This window comes from Thunnus maccoyii, chromosome 6, assembly GCF_910596095.1.
Source record: "Thunnus maccoyii chromosome 6, fThuMac1.1, whole genome shotgun sequence".
NCBI classification, from domain to species: Eukaryota; Metazoa; Chordata; class Actinopteri; order Scombriformes; family Scombridae; genus Thunnus; species Thunnus maccoyii.
In genome coordinates this window covers 32,110,140-32,124,643 of record NC_056538.1, presented here as the reverse complement: position 1 = coordinate 32,124,643, position 14,504 = coordinate 32,110,140, and the positions used below count along the sequence as shown (strand labels likewise).

The 14,504-nt window shown below is 40.0% G+C and overlaps 2 protein-coding genes across 12 annotated transcripts in view; one reads left to right on the top strand and one right to left on the bottom strand.

Annotated features, from left to right (window-relative positions):
• The window catches only part of LOC121898247 (unconventional myosin-VIIa), an 81,938-nt gene extending 80,423 nt beyond the window's left edge, over positions 1-1,515 (top strand). For all 8 annotated transcript variants that reach the window (XM_042413195.1, XM_042413196.1, XM_042413194.1 and 5 more), the window contains one exon: positions 325-1,515. In XM_042413195.1, coding sequence (XP_042269129.1) covers positions 325-417 — 93 coding nt within the window. In that variant the 3' untranslated portion in view covers positions 418-1,515. The remainder of the gene's footprint in view (positions 1-324) is intronic.
• Positions 1,516-6,619: 5,104 nt separating this feature from the next.
• gdpd4a (glycerophosphodiester phosphodiesterase domain containing 4a) overlaps positions 6,620-14,504 on the bottom strand; it is a 46,021-nt gene continuing 38,136 nt past the window's right edge. Inside the window, exons 14-18 of one of the 4 annotated variants that reach the window (XM_042413217.1) lie at positions 12,950-13,097; positions 11,472-11,554; positions 9,758-9,837; positions 9,084-9,222; positions 7,959-8,047 (exon numbers count right to left, since the gene is read on the bottom strand). In XM_042413217.1, the coding sequence (XP_042269151.1) occupies positions 9,128-9,222; positions 9,758-9,837; positions 11,472-11,554; positions 12,950-13,097 (406 nt within the window). In that variant the 3' untranslated portion in view covers positions 7,959-8,047; positions 9,084-9,127. Of the gene's footprint in view, positions 8,048-8,802; positions 9,223-9,757; positions 9,838-11,471; positions 11,555-12,949; positions 13,098-14,504 lie in introns of those variants that run through there. The other 3 variants (XM_042413219.1, XM_042413216.1, XM_042413218.1) reach the window with 3 other exon arrangements.

The following is a 14,504-nucleotide window of genomic DNA, read 5'->3' as shown; positions in this document are numbered from 1 at the left end:
TTAATGGATTATAAAAATAGTTGGTAAATAATCTGCAGATGAATTGATCATTAAAATAAACAGCTGAGGCTCTAAAATGGGCAACAATCTGAAACTACAACTACAACTATTATACTATTATATTATATTTTGTACTTGTATTGATGGATATTTATTGATTCTGAACTCATTTATCACTGATATTTATTTATTTATTTCTTATCTATTATTCTTTATAAAATGAGTGAAGTAAATATGTGTAAAGTCTTAAATATAAACGCACCAGCATTTCGTTGTTTTTGCATAATGTCAATAAAGTTTGTTGACTTGAACTCACACCTGCAGGGCTACAAGATGGACGACCTGCTGACCTCCTACATCAGTCAGATGTTGACGACCATGAACAAGCAGCGCTCCGGTCGGGGCCACAACAAGTGAACTTCTTACTGGCAGGAGGCCGCCGAGCTCATCCGGCTCTTGCGCCCTATTGGCCAGCACTGCAGCTGGGGGCGGAGCTTCGCCCACCAGCTGTGGAGGATGAGCCGCAGTCCTTCTGCTAGCTCGGAAGGGTCGAAGCTCACCGGGGAGAGTTCGGCCGTTGGCGGCGACGATGACGACCCTGGCGAAGGCCCCAGCAACTACTACCACTACAACTACAATAACGATGATGATGATGAGGATGAGCCGTCCAGTGAGGATGACTACCTCTAAAAGCTCCGTCCAACAGATGTTCGATCTTCCTGGTTCAGGTTGAACTGAGGACTCTTTAGTTTAGTTGGAAGGTTTGAAACTTTAGCTTCTGCCGTCGTTCTCTGGACGCGGCGAGGTCGGTTTGACGCTTCCTGCATTCGTGAACATAACTGCTGGTTGTTTTTGTTCTGTTGGTACAATAAATCGTCTCAGTCGGTGTGTTTACATGTCGTAACCTGCTCTGACCTCATTCTGCAAGCGTGGCGGAGTTGAACTGTTAGACGACGCTGCTTTCTTTGTTTTTCTGGTTTGCAGCAGCCTGAAGGCGGCAGTAGACGCCATCAGAAGTGCTTCGTCGTCATACTCCTCCTCCTCCTCTGTGTGGGACCATTTCTGTAACTTTCTAAACCTACATTCAACTATTTATGTCACTTTCCATGTGAACAACTGAGTGCAACACTATGAATATCTTTTCGCTCCACCTTCATGTGTTGCTGTTCGATACAGATATAAATGTCGTCAGAACTAGTTCTGATCGAGCATAAACTGACCCCGACGGTGCAGCGAGACTTCGGATGAATATATTTTAAATAAGAGGACGCGTCGCTTCGCTGTGTTTTCTCTGTGTGTCTGAACATGTGTACTTGTAAAAGGCTGATTATAAACTCAGCTCCAAGAGAAATCTACCGTTTACATGACCATCAGGAAATCAGCTGACTGGAGAAAGTCGACTGTAACCTGAGTTACTGCAGATTACACGTTTACACCATAACTGTGATATAAAGGATCAGTCTGGTGATTTTCTATAATTTTCTTATTGTCAATAATCTCATGAACTGATTTACTAACAAGTATTGTGTGTGAATCAAAGCCTGGTATATCTTATTCCTCCGTTATTGTCCAGAAACTATCAAAAACACGTCATTGAGCCACACCGCTGCGCTGGGTGACATGTTCCTTCATCATGAAGAGTTTGGTCACGTTAGTTTGTTTAGAAACGGCTCCAAAGACTAATAACAGCATCACGTTGTGAGTCTCTGGAGAGTAGTTCTGTGTAATGCAGACGCTAATGAGCATGTGCAGGAATGAGGTTCTGTTTGTAGCTTTGCTAGCTTGTTGTGCTACATATTCACAACCTCTGGACTTTGTACTACACTGTAAATTTTTCAGAGGTTGTGATATGTAGCCCAACAAGCTAGCGAAGCTAAGTTTTTAATAGTTTCTAGACAGGATTTGCTACACACACAATACTTGTTAGTAGATTATTGTTGCCATGTGTTGACAAGAACAAAAATATAGAAAATCACCAGACTGATCCTTTAAAGTGATAAGCGTGTTACTATCCACTCTGGTGATGTGGCTCTATGGAAGACAATGTGTGTCAGACTTAGCATTAGCATGTTACGCTAACTTGCTTTATTTAACCATGTTAGTGTTCAACATGGTGAAAACACTGTACCGGGACATTGTGCTATACTGTTAACGTAGGAACGTTTGACTGTTTGTAAGCACATAAACATGTATGTTAACTGTTGGAGGTTAACATGCTAACGTTAGCATCTAGCTTAAAGTTGAACTCAGAGGGTGAATAATGTTTGTTTAGGTAACAACACGACCTTCTCTGTACTGTTGCTCTCACACTGGATGCTTTTTGTCCCAACAGTGATTAGAATCTAAAAATATCACATTTTCACCCGTCAGATAATTTAGTTTTTGTCGTGTGTAACGAGCGTCACACTGTAGACATTTAGTCTTCTTGTCTTTTTGCATCTTGTCGTTCTCTCTTTACAGTTTTGGCTGTAATTTGCTCCCAGAAAACAAGATCAGAAACAGTTTCCAGTGTTTTCCTGCAGTCGATTTCATGTTTTCATCACTTTGAACGATATTCTCAGTGTTTCGATGATTCATCCTTCTTAGGTTTAGAAAAACATTGATCTGTTGTTTTTCTGGCCTTGGATGCAAACAGTGTAACTGAAGTGGCGTTCAGGGACCTGAACTCGTTTATTTAAGAATCTATTTTTACATGTGATCCGCTAGAAACAGACCTGTCGTGTGTTTGCTGTATTTGGCCTTTTACTGTGTGTAACAGCTTTTAACTTTTTATTTTAAAACTTCTGTTTTTTTTAATAACATGGTTTATGTTTACATGTTGTAGTTTATTATCAGCTGTTTAGTTTTATATTTAATGCCTTAAATGTTTCTCTATTTCTGTTGAAACTGCGTTACCCAGCATCCTCTGCTGCTCTTACAGTAACATCCTTGTAGTTTGACAAATTAGTATTAATAAAAGGTCGACCTGCTAGCGTTTTCCGGAGCTTTCAGTCACATCTCGCTGTCTTTGTCAGCCGTCTCCACCTGCTGAGTGACATAAATATGGAACTAAAGTCACATCATAACCACGAGATGCAGTTGAAAGCTCTGGAAAAAGCTCTTAAGTAGACTAGTGTGATGATTCTGAGCTCCAGATTTATATCATCGTGTTTAAAAAGGTACTTTTTTTTTTTTTTTTCCTTGAAATTGTCGTATTTACTAAAAAACTTACAAGCTCAAATCCAAACAAAAAATACTTTTAACAGACCTGCTGAGACCGAGGCGTTCAAGTTCACCTGGAAAAACAACTAAAACAAGTTCATGAGAATAAAAAAACCTTTAAGAAACGTTCTGGATGCTGATTCTGACACTCAGCTGCTTTCCAAGACGACAGAACATCAGATTAAACTCCAGTAACTCCAGTTTCATTACAAACAGACTGTGTGGCTCACATCTGACTAAACTGGAGGCTAAACTGGGAGAAGATGATGGTCAGCTGTGGGTTTAGTTCTTCGCTTTAACCCTTTGTGGCACCGATGTGTGCTTCGTTAGTTAGAAACGATACTTGATGTCTGTGTTTTTAGTCTCATTGTGAACGCGACTCTCCAAATACAAACTTAATACCTGCATGGTTGTCAAACAAATATAAAAAACAGAAATAAAATGTTTCAGACATCAAAAATCAAATCTGTGCCTCAAAGATTTAGAAATTCTGTTTTATTTTGTGTGTTTTGGTGAAACTCGACTGTCGTTCTGCCTCGTTTTGTGTGAAAGTTTTTACTTGTTGATGTGACGAACAAACACGCCGGTGTTTTCAGTGCCAACATTTACATTTGTTACCTTTGTGTTGTTCAGTTTGTCGTCTTTGTGGCTTTTTAGACTTTATTAAGTGTTTTTTTTTCCTCGACTGTGTAACTAAATCATCTTTACTTCCTGTAGTGTTTTCATGGTCTGTGTGACTTTTGTATAAAATATTAAACACGTTTTGTTTTGACTTGTCTGATACATGTGAGTGAATATAACTCGTGTTCATATTGTGTTTCTTTATCACTGATCTCGTGGTTTTTGTTCACTAGTTTATACTGTAGATATATTTACATGCTGACATGTTGGGTTTAAGTGTGTTAATATGCTGTTTACAGTAATATAATACTAGTTAATAGCCTCATATATCATCTCCTGACTTCACTGATGACATCCGACTAATTTAAGTGTTACAAACATCTAACATTGATCAGCTCGGAGCTCCTTCCTGCTGGATGTCGTCGTCTTGTTTGACATAAAGCAACATTTTCCTCCTTCAGCAGATGAATGTGAAAACAAACTCTGCACATTCATCAGTCAGTGAAGCTTAAACATCAAAGTACAGCAACAAGAAGCAAAACACATATTTGATTTTTGTGCTACCAACACCCAAACCTCTTTTTTTTTTTCTCTAATGTTTTAATACCAGATGACAGCAGCATTTACAATCAGAGAAAAAGTTACAGTGAAATGTAAAAAAAAAAGAAAAGAAGAAGAAGAAAAGAAAAGAAGAAAAGAAATAGGAGCGCTTCTCTAAAATAAAACAGAAAAAGCCGTTCAGTAGACACATGATGTAAAACGCTACAGAAATGTTTAACAGAATCACATCTGGACTGTTTCACTTTGTTTCTTTACTTTCCTTTTAGCACCAAATATCAAAGATCAATAATCAATAACTGCTGAGTGTTTCTACAGCAGCAGTGACGTCAGCCTGTCTGACTGTTTTATTTATTTTATTTTATTTTCATGGTTTCATTCATAGCTTTCAGAGTGATTTTCTAATTCAGAAGCTGTTTTTTTTACGTCCACACTGTCTTCACATTATCTACAACTGTCACATGAATCATCACATTGAGTCACCAGTGCTCCCAGTCAGAGCGTTTTCACACCACTACTGGGCCAAATGTAACAACGGGACACTGACTTTGAAAACAGCTGTGTAAAAAAAAAATAAAATAAAATAAAAATAAAATATCGACAGCACATTCCTGCAAGCATGAAGACAGCGAAGCCCGATATGTTGGACCGATGAGTCGAACGAGGTTTTTGCACTTAAATCACTAAGAAACAAGAAAAACTCTTTTCATGCATCAGTTTATTTTGGTCACAAGTCTTGAGGTGAAGGTGGCTGAGATTAAAGAACCAGATGTTTTCCTCCAGTCAGAGTTTATATCGACTTCTTTTTTCCTCTGAGTATCGTCAGTCGTGTATTTTTTTTTAGATGTTTAGATCTTCTTTACGGTTTGAACACTCTCATCTAGGTTTGCTGAAATAACGTGCAGAGCAGCATGCGAGGTTCACCTGCGTTTAAAAACAATGTAAAACAGCCGAAAGACGACTGGACAGAGAGTTAAATATAAAAACAGAACCCCGGGGGTCAAACCTCTGCTTTCAGGATGCAAAATACATTTTATCTTAACTTATCAACACTTGAATCACAGATGGGAAAAATCTCTTTAAATAAATCATTTAAGTCTGGAGAGTTTGATACTTAAATGATAGATTGCTGCGTCGTCACCAGATCGACTAAAGTGGGAAACATCATATTCAATAATGATTGATAACTGTGACTAAAATGTTTATCGACACCCAAAAGGATCAGCCTGTAAATCCTCAACAGGAACACAAATACAGTTAAAATCACTGATTGATTAAAACATTACGATACAGAGCAGGAAGTCGTTTACAGTCATGTGATTATCTGCTGTAACGACCTCATTTTTTTTGTAAATTTTAGCTCCAGATCGACCACGATCTCATCCAGAGGTCTTGTGTTTGTGCCAGTGTTTGGTTTGTCTGTTCTGGGCTACCGTAGAAACATGGCGACGCTCCTCAGAAGAGGACCTGCTCCCTCTGTAGATATAAAGGGCTCATTCTAAGGTAACAAACACACAATGATTCTTATTTTCAGGTGATTATAAGTTAGTTAAAAACATATTTATGAATATTATATTCCATTTCTGTCAAGTCTGTTCTGCTAGTCGCCACTAAATTCTACAGACTGCACCTTTAAAGTTGTGTAAGACAAAAAAAAAACAAACAAAAAAATCGAAAATCCAACCTAATCTTACACTTAAATAATCCAATAATAATCCAAGTGTCAGATTGACAGATAACGGAAATAAAATACTGAATGAAAAGATGAGTCTAGTTGGGTAAAATGGTTTCAGGATAAACAGCCTGTTGAACTATGTAACACTGATTCCTTCATGTTTGGATAGTTAGATCTACAGTACAGAGGAATAATAAGATATATCAGGATTTGGATCCACACACAATACTTGTTAGTAGATTAGTTCATTGTTGGTTTGGATCCAAACATGATCCATTTGTTGACAAAAAGAAAAAAAAATATAGAAAATGTCCAGACTGATCCTTTAACTGTGCTGGGTGAATAAACTGATTCTGAATAATAATGATTTTAATGGCACTTACTGTAGCACTTCCTGCTTCACCTCCAACACTGAGCAGCAAGCCAGCAAAAAACCCCCGAAAAAATAATAAAAAAATCGAGGCTCCTAACCTCGTGGATTTCACTCCTGATAAGTTGAGACAAGTCAGAAACAAAACAGATGCTGCCTTTTAATAAGAGCACACGGTCTGGATTCTCAAGAGCTTTTTTTTTTTTAGATTTATTTAGAGCAGCTAATACATTTGGCACAAACCTGTAGCCAAACTGAAATGACTTCCAGCCCAAAAAAAAAAACGTTTCTCATACTTTTATGCTTAGTGAAATGTGGCCTCGCTTGATAATACATTCACTTTAATAACAAAACATAAATAACTAACTAACTAAAACCTTCTGAAGCCTCATGTTTACATTCATTCTGTCAGTCCCAACACGTGTAAAGTTCAGGGCTTTGCAAACACTGCAAACCGACGACTCACAGCAGACACGCACAGAATAAAACTTTTTAAGACATGGTTGAAGGTTTCGGTCTGATGCACCTGATGTCTGTACAGCTGAAGATGAAGAAAGTAAAAGATCACACAGAGTCCACGTTTCATCTCCGTCAGCTTTCAGTCACTCAGAGCTTCGCCTCCGAAAAAAAAAACGTTTGGTTTTTGATCAACTTGAAACACGAGACGTAAAGAGTGAAAGCGACTCATGTTATTACTACAGCAGTATATATATATATATATATTATACTATATTATATATATATAATCACTGTTTTTTCTTCTTTTCTTTTTGTGAGGTTTAGTATCTTTGATTTCTTGCGTTGTTGAGCTCAGCTGGTGGTATCGAATGACAAACAGAAAGAGGAAGAAAAAAAAATGTTCTCAAGCGTGTCAGTCAGCCTCGCAGGCGCCGCTTCTCTACTCGGAGCGTTAAAATGTGTCCTCACTCACCCGCCACATGTTAATGGTATCGATGAGATTATACTGTGTGGTAATGGGACACTGGGTGGTGGCGGCGGAGGCGACGGCGACGGCGGCGGCGGCGCTCCCTGTCCGGAGTGTCTCTCTGCTCTCCGCCCCTGTTGGCAGCTCAGTGTAGTTTGGTTCAGTCGTCTGCGGGCGGTCGCAGACGGAGAGGATGACGGGGGGAGAGGAAGTCTCTGTTTCTTTCTGCTCTGTTCTTGGTCCCTTTCACATTAATCTGATCTGAATTTTAAACATTTGTAAAAATCTGCCTCCCTCTATTTTCTGCAAGAGATAGAAAAGTTTTGCTTCTTTGATATGAAAGAGTTCTGCTTCTCTTACTGTTTTTTTTTTTTTTTTAGTTTAATACTCTTTTAATAAATAATAACAAAGCGTGTTTCTTCTTGTTGCTTATTTCATAATGAACGTTTAGAGAAACACTTGAGATTTGACAGATTTGGGCTTTTATTTTCCATCTCTTATTATCTGTACCTTTCTTTCCTGCCTCTCTGTCTCTCTATCCCTCTCCCCCCTCCTTCCTCCTCCTCCTCCTCCTCCTCCTCCTCCGCCGGTCACTCCTCTGTGATGGTGGGCAGGTGAGGGGCACTGGGTGAACTGGGCGTGCTCCGTAGGTCTGGCCGGACATTGACGCTGGAGACAGACCACACATCGCTCAGCTCTGCAAAAGGAGGGGGGGGGGGGTCAGAGGTCAAACAGTCAAGAGTTTATACCGTCACATGTCATGGAGCATTGTGGGTAATACAGAGGTTATACTGGAGGAGAGAGAGAGGTCAGTTATAGATCTACAGCACATCAAACATTTACAGTATTTGGAGATTTAATGCGTTCAGTGTTGTTTTTAGTTTAGTTGCATCTTGAAAAGCTTTTTTTTTTTAGATGTCCGTCACTCTTTCATCTGCTTTTATCTCAAAAAAAAAGTCAATGTTAATCCTGTGACAGTCGGTCGCTGTCACTTCTCCTCCTGCTGTCTGCAGGTTGCCTGGAGGTTCAGATATGTGGAGCCGTCTAATCTGATATCTGATGCCTCGATTATTTAGACCGGCTCTCTCTTATCATCACCGCTGCAGCCTGGGCCGGCGGCTTGTCCGGGATCCACATTTTTGTCACAGCGAATGTTCAATGAGCTAAACAAAACGGGATTTAAAATATTTTATATGATGTTTTATTTAGAGCTACTGTAAGGTAACAGTAATAAATGACTGTGTTGTCTGAGAGAGAGGCCTGACTACACATGTATGTACATGTACCACCTCTTCGCTCACACTGCACATAAACATGGCATCCCCCCATCAGTTCCACTTTATTCTATAATTGGTTTAATCGAACCAGATGACTGCATCTACTTCCTGTTATTCTGTTTTGAATGAAAGGAAAGAAAAAAAAAAGAGAAATACGGAGCCGCAGAAAGCTGGAAAGATTGCGGACAATGATGTCTGTCTGTTTTATTTCAATCACAACGTTTTTAAAAGAAGCCACAACAACAACAAAATAAATCCAGAAATTCAACCAGATCATTGATTGTTCAGCACAATGAATCAGGCGCCGTGACCCCCGTCAAACTGAACTTTCACTGACGACCAATCTGGCAGAAATTTGACCCAAATAATTTCTTCATTTGGGCTTCATAGAGGGGTTTTTTTTTTGGTGGGAAACATAGACGTTTGTACAGTTCAAAGAGGGTTCAAGGTTCCTACAAGGTTCCTGAAGGGCTTTACATGCAGGGCTGACATGCAGGGTGTCATGGGTTGAAGACCAGGGGGAGGGAGACGAGGGCTCCGGCAGGGGAGTCAGTGTGGAGGGGGCTCCAGCGAACACACAGGACCTCCGAAGAGTCTGACACACACACACACACACATATAGATAGACACATATAATCACACACACACACACACACACACACACACACAGACAGCAGGGGATCACTGCATGCAAAGACAGGACTCATAAAATAATGTCTAATTATTTTATGACTCTGGTGATTGTTTGTGGCTTAAAAAAGATTTAAGATAAAAGATCAAAAGATGTTTTATGACAAAAATCAACTGAAAAGAGCCTCAACATTTTCTCTGATAGTTGATGTCATTTCTAATAATTTAAACTTCTCAGAGACAAGACAGGCAATATTTATAAGAAGCTAATATTTGGTTTTAAGATGTATAATTTTCTCTGGTTATCTGCCTCATCAGTAAAAACCCCAAATCACAGTAATCACAGCTTGTGTCGGCCATGACGAGGCCTCAGATTCAATAGAAACGGGTCTCATATGTACATTATGTACATTATATACATGTGTACGTTCATCACATGACAGTACAGCAGACACACGAGCCTCAACGAAGAGTGAAGAGAAGAAAAAGTGTTGTCATACCCGTCCTGAACTTGCTGTACGGTCCGTTCTCGTGAGTCTGACGGCTGCCAGACCAGAAGGGCAGACCTCTCTCTCTCCACCTGTGACACACACACACACACACACACACACACACACACACACACACACACACACACACACCAAAGAGAGAGATCAGAGCAGCAGAGGATAACCAGGTGTCTATATGTGGCTCTGTGTTTACTACTGCAACTACTTTGATGTCTTCACTGAGCGTGTGTGTGTGTGTGTGTGTGTGTGTGTGTGTGTGTGTCCAGGTGAGTGTTGATTAAAGTCCAGGTGTAAAGGGAGAAGAGGGGGACTGATGATGAAATAGGTTGTATATGAAAGAACAAATAAAAACACAGAGGAGGCCATGAAGAACAACACATATCCTCAGGTTGTGAGTTTGTTCTGTTAATTAAAGATTTTAGTCTGAATTATATTAGTAACGTCTGTAAATCAGCTGTTTATCACCTGTGCACCTCTCATACCTGCTACTGTGTTTACAACAAGCAAAAAACACTGCAGCTAGAACCTTAATCTCTGACAAGATGTATTTCATCATCTAATTGTATCTTATTTTCTCCTCTTTCCTTTGCTGTTATGATATTTTTATTGTCATGTACAATATATTTCTTACTGTGTTCTCTTATTTTAATCATGTGAATCACTTTAATGACTTTAACAAATGCTACACAAACAGTATGTATAGAGTTAAAGCTGGTCTGGACCTGAGTATCTATTCTTACCACTAGGTGTCCTCTTCAGCGACACTAAAAGTTCCTCTTAAGATACGGAGCTTTTTCCCTATCTTCATCCAAGAGCGTGGTATATCAATTTGATTTCACATTCAAATTCTGTAATTTGTCCCTCAAAACCCTGCCCTCGCACTCAAACAGCCTCTGCTTGCGCTTAGATTTGCTGTTTCTGCTCAAATCGTGTGCTTTCACTCAAATATAACGTCGCTTGCACAGATTTCCTGCTCGAGCTTCATCACTCAGGCTGCTTCTGAGCGCTCATGAAACTTCTTCTCTCATATTTCTCCTCTGCTTTTGGATTTTTTGTGCAACAACTCTGTCAAAATCCCCCGACCAATAGAAGGCCAGGTTTACTGTTGACCAATGAAATGATCCCTGCCTCCTTGCGAGCTTGTTCGCTTTACTTCTTAGAGCGTCCCGTACGGGCGGGTACTCCACTCCCGCCCTCCAGGGCTTCAATTAAATGTACTTCCCTTGCTTTCTTTATGACTTTTGGACTAAGAGGACGGTTCATTTATACACCAGCACCTGTGATTTTCACTATAGTAGTTACATACAGTATTATAGTAGCCGCTCTTGAATAAAGATAGTAAAAAAGCTCCATATTAAGACCAATCCACAAAGCTGCTGAGAACAACTTTTACAAAGGAACTGAGACTGACCCGTCGGTGTCAGAACGACAAGACAATTGAGTGACAGATATCATTCATTTGTGAGTTTTATACACCGTGACACAGATTTCATACATGAAACATTTTTCCTTCACTCTCTGTGCATCGTACGGCCGACGGTGACATCTCAGATTACATGTTAATAATAAAACCTCATCAGCAGCCAGGATGACTCATCTCCGCACAGCCTCGACACCAGACGCTACACAGAGGAGAAGCAGGGGAGGGTAATTATGTGTGAGAGTGTGTGTGTGTGTGTGTGTGTGTGTGTGTGTGTCTACGCACCAATGGAAAATGAAAATGGCGATGATGAGGAAGGCAGATACGGCATCAGTCAGGATCCACATCAGACTATATTCCTCTGGAGTCTGAAGAAGAGAGAAACAGAAAGAGAGAAAAAGAGTTTATTGCGTTTGAAATAAACAGAGTCAGCAGAGTGTGGACATGAATATCATTAGTTTGTTATGTAACATATGAAACTGGGACTTGAACGCTCATATTAGAAAACTTAATCAAACTCATTGGAACTTATTGGAGGTTCAATCTTCAGACATCTATGATTGTGACACTGATAGAGAAGCTGATATCTTCCCTCTCAACTGAACACAGCCAGAGGTGTGAATGAGAACTTCTTTAATGAGGAAATAATGGTGTTTGTAACTAAAATGAGCCAAACTTTCACTGTTTAGAAAGATCATTTGAAAATGCCTAAAGATGTGGTATTATGCTATTAGTCTATTTTAACCATATCTGTGACATTTTATTGTTTAGATTTCTCTAAATCCATCATTCCTTACAGCCCAGACTCTCCTCTGTCCTCCTGCAGGCTGTTTCTGAAGCTATTTACATAAAACTGGTGTTATTAATGAGCACCTACTCTGATTGGCTGGACTAATGGCTGCCGCTGAAAACATGAAACAGCGTCTAAGAACCGGAATCTGAGACTCAACAGGATGTTTCAGAACGGTGAGATTGTGTCTAAGTCATGGATGTATAATAAGAGCTGGACAGGGCGCCGCTGAGATAGAATTGAGTAATTTTACAGCACAGGAGGCTCCACCATCACCCTGATCCACCGCAAAGATCATTATTATTGTTTTCCACAATACCAGCTCTTTAACTTTTCATTTCATTTCACTCTTTGTTTACATAACAATATAGAAAGATTTGTTACAACCTTTTACTATTTCTAAGTAGACGTTAAAAACCTCAGATAAACATAGACTCACAGGACATTAATGACAAAAAAACAATGAAAATATCTCAACATTTTGGTTCTAGCTAGTTAGCAATACTTTCTAACAACAAAGACTTTAAAGCAGATGTAGAAAAAGTTTACAGTGACTGACGTTTTAAGACATTTTTGTGATCTCACAGAAGTATAAAACATTGCTCTCAACCTAAAACAACAAAAGTCAAAATTCAAAGCACAAAAAGGAGTTTGCATAATCAATACATGCACAGACGTTTTGGTTATGCCTTCGTTAATATGCAATCAACTGTATTTTTTCCCCTGAGCTCAAGTTTGACTGAGAAAATTAAATAAAAGAAACAATCTAACTGATTTTGGTGTTTTGAATGATCTCACAGATGTGTGTCTGAGGAAAAACTACAGAGCAGCAGAGTCTGTAAGATAACTCTTAAACATACAGACTGCTGAGATCACAAACGGGGCGACATGCAGCCAAACTAAACCTTTAAGAAATATGATGTGAACTTTATTCAAGATCATAACGTCTGATGAAAGAGTTGAACATGCTCACCATGAGGAAGAGCGGCTTGTTGATGTTGGACAGGATGTGGATGGAGTTGGTGGTTACAGACTGAGCTCCGGCGCACCAGGCCAGAGTGTAGAGCCACGGCTGGCTGATCACATACAGGTTAGTGCTGATGTTCACTGACTGGTACTTACTGTAAAGACACAGAGAGGGAGAGAAGGGAGGTTGGACGGGGTGAGAGTGAAGAAAAGTGACCTTCAACTACTTCACTGCCTTGCTTTAAAAAGCCGGGAGGAAAACTTTAAAGGGCACATATCGTGCTTTATGTGATTTTATGTTATTTTTATGCTGTTATGATGTTGGATGTTAAACATGGTTCCAAAACACGAGGTGAACGTATGTAGAAAAGCTCCCTACAAGTCAAAATCCGGGGCTCCAGCCTGCTCTGAACGCTTCGTTTGCAAAGTTACCTCTATTTCCTCTTCTTGAAGCTTGTTCGCACATGCAGCCGTCCGTTCTGTAGCCTTGGTTGCTAAGGTTGTTGCTAAGGTTGTTGCTACGGTTGTTGCTAACGTTGTTGCTAAGGTTGTTGCTACGGTTGTTGCTAAGGTTGTTGCTACGGTTGTTGTTACGGTTGTTCCATATGTTGCTCCAACATACAGATATAATTGAGAAGTTTCCAAAGAAGTGAAATCCTGCTACTGTAGTTTGTTTACGTAGCCTCCGGAGCCAGAGGAAGCTTCCTGAAGCTGACCAATCAGAGCAGAGTGGGCTCATCGGGAGGCGGGCCTTAAAGAGACAGGAGCTAAAACGGCCTGTTTCAGACAGAGGCTGAACTGAGGGGCTGCATAAAGGACCAGTACAAGATAAATAAGGAGTTTTTAACTGGAAATCATGCAAAGATATTCCAGTAGAGCCCCAGAATATAAATATAGAGCTGGAAATGTGCATGATACGTCTCCTCGGTCACCTGGTCATGTGACTTACGAACACCTGTACAATTACAAACACTAAGAAGCATCAGGACAAACATTAAATTGGGTCAAAGAATCCAACACAACCAAATTATACACAATTAAATTAAACAAACTCCAGTTTGTGGAAGCTCAGATGTTTAAGTCGACTGTAAAACAGCCTCACGCTCACAATCTGACCTCTGCTTAGAAATGTAAAGAAGCCGGTTTACTCCGCCAGACGTGCTTGTCGGATGGTCAAACATAGGGGACTGTGCAGGGCCATTTTTACTCACTTCACACGATCGGCCAGCTGTGCAGAGGTGAGAAAGTCAGTCAACTCGCCTCTCTAGGTCTCTTTTGGCTTTCCTGACATAACCACGTCAGTCAGTGTGAACAGCTGAGAGCAACACTTGCTCCTTCTGTGACATACAGTCTAAAAATATGCACCGTTTCCCCACCTGTAAACAACGTCACCTTCAGTGTGGCCGTTCACAACAAGTTTAAACTCTTTTACTCTCTGTTGTACCAACCAGTTCTGATCAACCATCATTTTTCCAGTTTATATGACTGCATGTGAATGCCACATCTCTGACTTTTCAATCACACTTTCACCTGTCAGACTTTTGAAGGGAAGATGTAAAAAA